The sequence below is a fragment of the Talaromyces proteolyticus genome (assembly GCF_021365285.1).
Source record: "Talaromyces proteolyticus strain PMI_201 chromosome Unknown BGW36scaffold_2, whole genome shotgun sequence".
Lineage (NCBI taxonomy): Eukaryota > Fungi > Ascomycota > Eurotiomycetes > Eurotiales > Trichocomaceae > Talaromyces > Talaromyces proteolyticus.
The window spans coordinates 2,248,710-2,257,305 of NW_025764278.1; the positions used below are offsets into that span (position 1 = coordinate 2,248,710).

The following is an 8,596-nucleotide window of genomic DNA, read 5'->3' on the forward strand; positions in this document are numbered from 1 at the left end:
ATAAATGTTGATGAGGCCCTGTAGGACAATGAGTGCCCTCATAAAATCAATTGATATATAGTTGCTGATAAATACTAGATCAGGTGCGGACAATAAACTTGACTACCACTACTATTACTCATTTTCCATACTTCATACGTCTTAAAAAGAAGAATGAAATAGACTGAAAAGATATTTAAAGAGTCCATTTTAGCAATGGTTTTATTATCTGAGTTATATCTTATTTGACTGAACTGACCAAATAACAATTCTTATAGTTTTGATCTGTTATTAGATATATCTGGAAGTACATGATCTGAGCCAGTGGCTAATCAGTCTCTATCTTATTGATAATATTATCTAAGCTAAACGGTCTAAAATTCAAAACACTGAGTCGCACCTTTGGCGTAGCCAACCAACCATTTCTACATCTCCCTTGCTTTTATAAGAACCGGCTCCCTCATGTATCAGAGTGGGTGCAAACCTTGTTTTGTAACTCGTGTACCTATAATAATTTTGAAGTCTTATTACAAGACCCAAGAAATTTGTCCCATTACCAATATCTGACGATGCTATCCTCCGAATTACAGCCCAAACCGCTCTAAAAGAAGCAACTTTTCTTTTCAAATTTGAGGCAGAATCACAATATGTATCCTCCTATCTACTCCAAAGAGTTTGTAGACATGTCCCAGTGCAAAAGATGGTAGCCCTCTCAATAGTACGCCGTGAGTAGGAATATGAGGCTTGCTGCACAGCAAGAGGAAGCAGACAGACAAATGAGCAATAATAGTATTGCGGCATATAACGCGTCAAAGATAGTGGGCGTGGCAGTGGAACATGTGAATGACCTGACTGAGGTTGGGGCTGTGTATGGCTACGAAGATCAGGGGGATCCTAGACCACAGTGGGATTGAAGTTTAGATTACTGTGATAAAGAGTATTTGGTGTTTGCGGAAACTGGTATAAGGTAGCTAAGAAGTCAATTTTTCATCTTCCCTGCTGGCTTTTTTCTTATTTTGGTTAAAGGTTTACCGGATGATGTTTTGTAAAACACACAGCAGGCTGAATCTAATGCGACCTGCCCCTCAATGTTGCGTGGTAGTGATATGATAAGGAATACCAGTTCTATGGGAAGCTTGGGTATCTTATTGGTACCTCCATTGTGTACAATAACCATGGTAAGTAATTTACATGTATCTGCCAGTGGGCGAAAAGAATAAGTAACGCCATTTATATTGATAGGGCTTTTTATACTATTTTTAAACGAGGACCAGCTGCTTGAAAATGTGCAGGACGATTATTTTAGGCCCTTTGCCAATAGTTGAGAAACTTATGACACAGATCTTGAATACTACCATTCATCTTGCCTCGCCCTTTGTTTTGTATGAAACCATGAATTGTTTCGTATCTCAAACTGACATTGAAACTACGTCGAGAGTTCTGAAAGAATTTGATTAAGCCAGCCAGTTCGTCAATTGACTGCCCTCTATATATGTATTTCTGAAATGAATCAGTAATGGCAAAAATTGTGCATTACTAATTTTACAAAAAGGTAAGTGCGATTAGAATAGGTTGCCTGCCTATGGAGGCTGGAGGCTTTTCATATCAATGATGTCAAAAAAATGTAAAAGTTTTCACACCGAGGCATTATGCCATTTCATTCATAAAATCAAGAATTCTACTAGAAAAAATATCAAAATTTAATAATGCAAGAAAGAAAATTAGTATCAAAAGGAACATGTCAAACAAACGCAACTTGAAATTCCAGGTCCTTGACCAAAATTTGAAACATTGCCAGTAAAGTGTGGGATATCATGATGTCATGATGGTCATTGCTCTTTGCTCTTTTTCTTTTATATAATATCTGAGCCTTTCCCATCTTCACCAAATATCTTCTTTTCGTTGAGTTGAATAATTTATTGATACATTGACCTTGATCAACATAGCGAAATATCAATTCTACAACGCCCAGTCTATCCTTCTAGATCGAAAGTATTATTTTAAAGAATGGCCTTTGATCAACTTGACTCTTCCAAGCCGATACCACATCTTTACTGGTTACCTGTTGAAATAGTTCTTGAGATTATTAACTATATTATCTCTGTAGGTGGAGTAAGATGTATAAATCAGAATCTACTCAGTTTGTCAAGAGCATCATGGCGCTTGAATCAAATACTAACTCCTTTTCTTTATCGTCATAATGTTAAAAGGATGAAAAGCAGTGGATTCAAATGGGCTGTGCGCCATGGTGACCTTCTGATAATCAAACAGCTGTTGGATTATGGGGGAGATATCACCTCCTTAGAATCTGGTTATCCACTACTCCTGGCTATTAAAAAGGGAGACGTCGAGGTTCTGAAATTTCTGTTAACAAACGCTTCAAAAAATTATATGAAAAGAGCACTTGCACAACCAATTGATGCTAAGAAAACTACAGTACTGCATTGGGCAATCTCTCTTGCTGATGTGCCATGTGTCAAGGTATTACTAGAAGAAAGTGTTGATGTTGGTATCACAAATCAGGATCTTTACCGCCCGCTAGATTATTTATTCAAAAGAACGCGAACAGGACTTTTTGATCACTATGCAGAGATTATTAGGCTCTTTCTTGATATACATCCCGCTGAGGTTTTCAAGCCCCTGCATGGTGAGAGTCCATGGGATCACCCGGGAAGAAAAACTCCTTTGATCTTAGCAGTAAGGCAAAGGTCTCTAAAGCTCGTGAATATTATTATCAAGGCCAGTCTTCTACTTAACAAGTATCGAACTAGCGAATTTATCAATGAGGATGGGGGATATGGAGCGGCTGCTCTTTCTTTTGTCTGCGATGCATCTAAATGGCCTTGTGATCAAAATGGACGGGACCAGGTTCTTGCTATTGCCAAAACGTTGTTGCTACATGGGGCTGATGTCAATAAAGAAATAAGCAGTAACGGGCAACGAATTTACTTGCCTATATACAGGAGTTGTTTCAGGCCACCTTCAATTGATCATCCTCGCCAAATATTGAACACGATTAGACTTCAGCATGATATAATCTCTTTGCTGATCGACAATGGTGCCGATGTGAAAATACGAGAAAACTTCCAAGGATCCTCTGATTACCGCTTTCCGTGTATAAGGTTTCTGGATACTACCGAGTATTACAGTATTTATGTATTAGATTCTGGGAAGCTTTATCTAGAACCTGAGGACATTTTGCAAGATACCCATACAACATTGAGGTTTGAAGAGGATGCACCTAATACCATGTCTCCATCTTATACCTTAAACGCATGGAGTGGCGAACTAGAATCCGAAGAAGAGGAAAAAGAGGAAATATTGCGTCTCTTACAAGCGACGTTTAAAAAGCTTTTGAAAAATATGGAAGTCAATGATTTTAGCAGATATTGTGGAGGAAACGAAATCACATTACTACATCGGGCAAGTGTTATTCCTGGTATTTTTGGCGTCCATGCCACCCAAATATTGTTAGAGAAGGGTGCCAAAATACATGAACAGGATACATATTCCAGAACACCGCTCGAGCATGCGGTTGAGAAAAACATGAATACAATTTCTATTCCTTGTTACGATGCTGGCAGAGAGAGCAAAAGCGGATGAAAAAGAGAGTTATTTCCGATTATCAATATTAGCATATAAAATCATTTATTATATAAATTATACTGCTTGAGAATTGGGAACATTTCTGCGATAAATATTCGAGTGTGGATCGCTCCTTGTGTGACAGTTTGGGCGGTTCACGTCTGACTGCTCAGGCAGCAATTAGGCGATCGCTATCATTTATATTCTGTCAGAGAATTTTCCGTTGGACTGAATCTTTATGGAAAGCTCCAGAACTGAGGCTAACTAGATTGTGATTCAACACCAAATCCTGAGGATTGATGATGGATGTTGTAGTATCTAAAGGATTTGAGGTATTGGAGAGGACTTTTCTCAAAAATATTCAACGTATTTGGGAAAGTGGTGGCGACACCTTCGCATTATGAGTAGGAGCATATTTTCTAGTTGAGAAAATTAGAAAACCGCGCAGCTTTCAGCTCAGCATCTATTTTCTATTCTCTTTTAGAGCCTTCTATTCTCAAATTCACTCTGTCGGCTATATTTTAGTATTAGCACTCATGCATTTATTGTTATCTTTTCTGACTAAGGATGAATCTACTCACAGTTAAGAGATCTTGATGTGATATCAGCATTTAATAGCTACCTTATTCAGACGGAAGTATATAGTGTAGTGTTGGTGAGACTCGGTTGGCTCAAAAACTTTTACGCAAGGAGTCAAATACCCCCCTTGTTTGTAGTCCTTGAGGCCAATATGGATTCCCCTATATAGGGAGCTTGACGCGAAGGTACTAAGATACAGAGAGAAGGAAGAAAACTGGCAAACAGTTATATGTGAGCGGTATAGATCCATTGACAAGTTATATGCGAGGCTCCAAGGCATATATCAGGTATCTATCGACCAGACCGTGTCACCACTGTAACGGTTTCTGATAAGTTGAAGCAGTTGATCAGAATTTCTCATTATCTTATATCTAGGTCATTCTTTGTCATTTTCCCTCTTCAGTATATAAGTTACTTAAATAGACATAATCTTTATCAAAAGACATCACTTAAGACTCACTTTAAATAGAAACTTTGAAATTCGATTAACAGATATTAATATAATAACATAGACTAGCCTATGCTTTAATTCTAGGCTTTACTGTACCTATGTTTTTCTCACTGGCGTTCAACAAAGTCCCTTGGAACATTCCCGAGGAGACGATCTATACCTTGCGCTTCTATGAGGGTAAGAAAAGGACAGTGCCAAGTATATGTATTAATTTATTGTGAATTATTATTTATATCTTCTAGCTAAATCTCTTCTGATTATCATACCCAAGTGAAGCGACTGTCACAATATGGGTGTGGATCAAGCGTGAGAAGCTTCCATACTAGTGTTTGTTGTCTTATCATTGAATGGACCGAGCACCTCAAGGGAGATTTAATCTATGACACGAGATGTAAGATGGAAGACAGAGAATATATCAATTATGGAAAGATGGCTCGTTAACTGAATAGGATGCTTTAAAGCTGCCAGTGCGAAGTAGACTGGAGGCTGGCTAGTAAAAACGATACCTAAAATGGTCAACTTGTGTCAAAAGAAGATAAACACAACGATGCCTTTAACGAAGACGGACATTTAAGGAATTAAATTTTATTTTATTCGGGTAAGGGTAAGATTTATTTTATATAATATAATCTTATCTGCTGCAATTTATCAGCAACTAATAATAGTTCATTAGTTCTGGAGATCATTGCAAATGGTTAGTAGGTACAAAGACGTAGATTTTATGGATAGAGGACATCGATGTGTATAAGAATAACCCTTAAGTGCTCTCCTAACTTCTGCTTATAAGTCTGACTATTAATGGTCTAAAATTTCCTCTACTGTAGTGTCCTCTGTGACTAATAATTAGCTTCGCTATTTAGTGATATTCTTATTATTTGTCACGATCTCGTAAGCGGAATATTTGCTCACTTAAGCCGTTGAGATTTGATAAAGGACCAGAATATTTAGGATAGCGAGTAGTATTTTATACTACTCGTAATCTTTTGGTGGCTCTTTTCAACTGATTTTCCGTGACCGTATGCTTGGCTTTTAAAGAACCAGGCTTGTGAGGTAAGGCCCCACGGAAGACATGCTGGAACAAACTCTGATTAATAGTCATGATAATGACTCAACCGTAGCTACGACTTGTAGAGAATAGTTGTCAAAATGATGTGATGTTGAATGTACAGTACATATTATATTATTCCTATTACTATGTCAAAAGCGCAACCTCCACGCGCAACGCCATTTGTAGACCCAGTAACGAAAACACCATTCATTTTGTGAGTACATCATGGAGACGGAGATGGAGACGGGGCAGCTGCCGTGGTGCTGCCGCGGCCGGGGGGCGGGGGGAAAAAGAGTGGCATATATGTCTGTCAAACAGGGGTTAGAGCGTTTTGGATACGCGAGGAGGAAACGTACGACACCCATTGCCATCACTAGTACAACGCATAATAGTTAGTGATAAACGGTCGAACAAGCAGAATGATGCTATTGACAAGGGGTAGGAGACGTACGTGACATAAAGACATTCATATAAGATGGTGTTGCAGCATTCTTGGCCTGTTCGGGGCTTTCTGCGAGCCAATTCTGGACGGAAATGACAACGGAGACCCTGTCGCAAATGTCAGTTCAACCTGGTATAACGTTTTGTAATACAGGTAACAGCGTACCATCCAATAAGTCTTTGAGTGGAGTATATTCGTTAGTAAAGTCCGTCTCAGTCACAGAATATCTATTCCACCGACTTACCGGTTCCGCGTAAACATCTATAATCCGTTAGCAATTCAGAGATATATGTGTTGAGAATTGACACATACAGCCGCCATTGGAAGCGTCGTCGACATGGCACCTGAAACCGTCAACACCTATCTCCATCGCGTATACCAAACCATATTATGTACCTCCCATATCTGTTTCACTCTTCTCTTTCGGGGGATCGACGTAGGGAATCACTAAAGCAAGAAAACGTTATAGTCAGCTCATGTTTCATCTCTCCCTGCGCGGAGGCGAAACGAAGGGAAGGGCCTGTCAATCGTACCGAGATCCGCTCGTCGCATATCCTTCTTGGACGTCATTGTGCGTATGTAGCCAGCAAAGGGCAATGACCGCACAATCGATAGTGTTGATGATCTGGTTGGAATCGGCGTGCAAAGTAATGTTTAGGGTCCGTCAACCTCTCGACCAGTTCAGATGGACACGTGCGGGGCTAGCCGTTATGAGTTAGCCTTGAATGTCAACTCCACCAATCGTAGGGCCGTCTCCACTATCCATCTATCTCGCCGTCGTCTCATCCCAATAACATAGACCTAATTACTCATTGATGAATGTGACCAAAGTCGGATTGTTTGATTCATTATTATATCTTCGTGCAAGAGACGTCGAATTTTTTACAGTCCGCCGTCCGCCGTGCCTTTTCTACTACGGCGCTACTTGGACATCCCGTTCCAAGATTCGACAGCAACTGCGTACGACGAAGCATAACGGGTGTTGCATTGGCTGATTGTCTCGATGAAGGAAAAGTCGAATATTATTCATTATTGCTACTTACACATGTTTCCAATACTGCATTGACACCACATTTAAGAATCAACAGCCGCTTAAGGCTCAAAAGATCAAAAGATCAAAAAAGAATGTGCAGTAGGTCCGAGCCGGAGGCCGATAACGTATCCACCAAAGTTTACCAAACCATCACTGGCACAGACACAGCAAGATTCGCGGTTTTCGAACCGATTATTATACTTAGGAGCCAAAAATACGCTTATTGTTTCCCTGTTAGTACTGCCAAGGGAGCTGGACAAGCACTTCAAACACAGCCAATAGCCCGTTTCCGGGCCATTCTTCGGGCTATTATTACTTATTATCTAATATCATGTGGACCACCGTGGCACGGTGATGGGCTACTAAATTCTAGTATGGTACCATAGCCATCGTCAATTAGCGGTCGTGGCGACGTGGGGTGACTGTCTTGGCTCGATTCAGGTCCAAGCATGCTACTGTAAGTAGAAACCGGCCCAGCCTCATTGTGTTGTCGGCGCACCAGACGTTCATGTGCAAGTATGCGGCACTCTATAATTAATTCACAGGACTGCCCAATGCAATAGATAGGGGGGTGAGCTGTCAAATCGTCAATCATCTCGCCGTTGATCCAATGCACCATTCTGTCTAGGGCAAGGGACGTGCACCGGACGCCGGGGCTGGACAACTGTTCAATGAGCAAGTCATCGGACCGCCTCGTAAACAATAATACTAAATAGCCAAACAAGCTTAACTTTTGGAGGATACGGTACGCAGCATGCAGAAGGGCAATACGGAAAAAGGAATATAAAACGGGGAATTGAAGATCTGTGTAACTTTGCGTTGCTTATTGCTGGCCAAGGCACCCATGTTCTTTCTGCACTGATTATAATTAGCATCGATCGGAATACTGGTGGAGGGATAGGCTGACTCGGAATTGTTGGTTGGTAATGTGTGGTTAATTCGTTGATCGTTGCAGTCTATCATACGGTTATTAGCTGACTTCAAGCCCGGAGGGTGTGCCAGGGTTACATAGATTTAGTTGAACAGAGAACAGGGTTGGGATTGTCACTAATTAATATCAATTAATGAATAAAGCCAATAATCAAGATCATAAACCGAGAACAAGAAATCAGAGAGAATGTCATATTACCGGCTCGGTAAATGCTATTAAATGGTGGCCATTCCCGGCATACGATGGATCGCCTCGAAGCGACACGATGGTCGGATCTGGTGTTAATAATAATTTCCTACTGCCCGAACCAGACCGCCACATTGTGGGGTGCCCGGCAGCAAACGGATCGGTTGATAAGTATTACTCTTTCTGATTCTTATTATGTTATTATTCTTCTTACGGCGTTCTCGCGGATACAGGACGAACTTTCATTATGGTTCCACTAATGCAGGATGAAATCAACCACTGGGTTATTATTTTCGAATGGTAATAAACATGCAGGTGCAGGTGCAGTCCCCAATAGTACCTCATTAACGAGTAAAGCAAAG

General features: G+C 40.5%; 2 protein-coding genes across 2 annotated transcripts; one reads left to right on the forward strand and one right to left on the reverse strand.

The window, feature by feature from the left end:
- Positions 1–2,190: 2,190 nt before the first annotated feature.
- BGW36DRAFT_355275 (ankyrin repeat-containing domain protein) lies at positions 2,191–3,582 on the forward strand (the record flags this gene model as incomplete). The annotated part of the gene is made up of 1 exon (XM_046213626.1): positions 2,191–3,582. One exon carries the CDS (start codon positions 2,191–2,193, stop codon positions 3,580–3,582), a length of 1,392 nt encoding a protein of 463 aa, XP_046076895.1.
- A 2,283-nt stretch (positions 3,583–5,865) lies between these two features.
- BGW36DRAFT_423423 (uncharacterized protein) lies at positions 5,866–6,654 on the reverse strand (the record flags this gene model as incomplete). The annotated part of the gene is made up of 8 exons (XM_046219832.1): positions 5,866–5,949; positions 5,999–6,015; positions 6,094–6,191; positions 6,250–6,261; positions 6,329–6,345; positions 6,397–6,428; positions 6,481–6,531; positions 6,618–6,654. 8 exons carry the CDS (start codon positions 6,652–6,654, stop codon positions 5,866–5,868), a joined length of 348 nt encoding a protein of 115 aa, XP_046076896.1.
- Between the last annotated feature and the right edge of the window lie 1,942 nt (positions 6,655–8,596).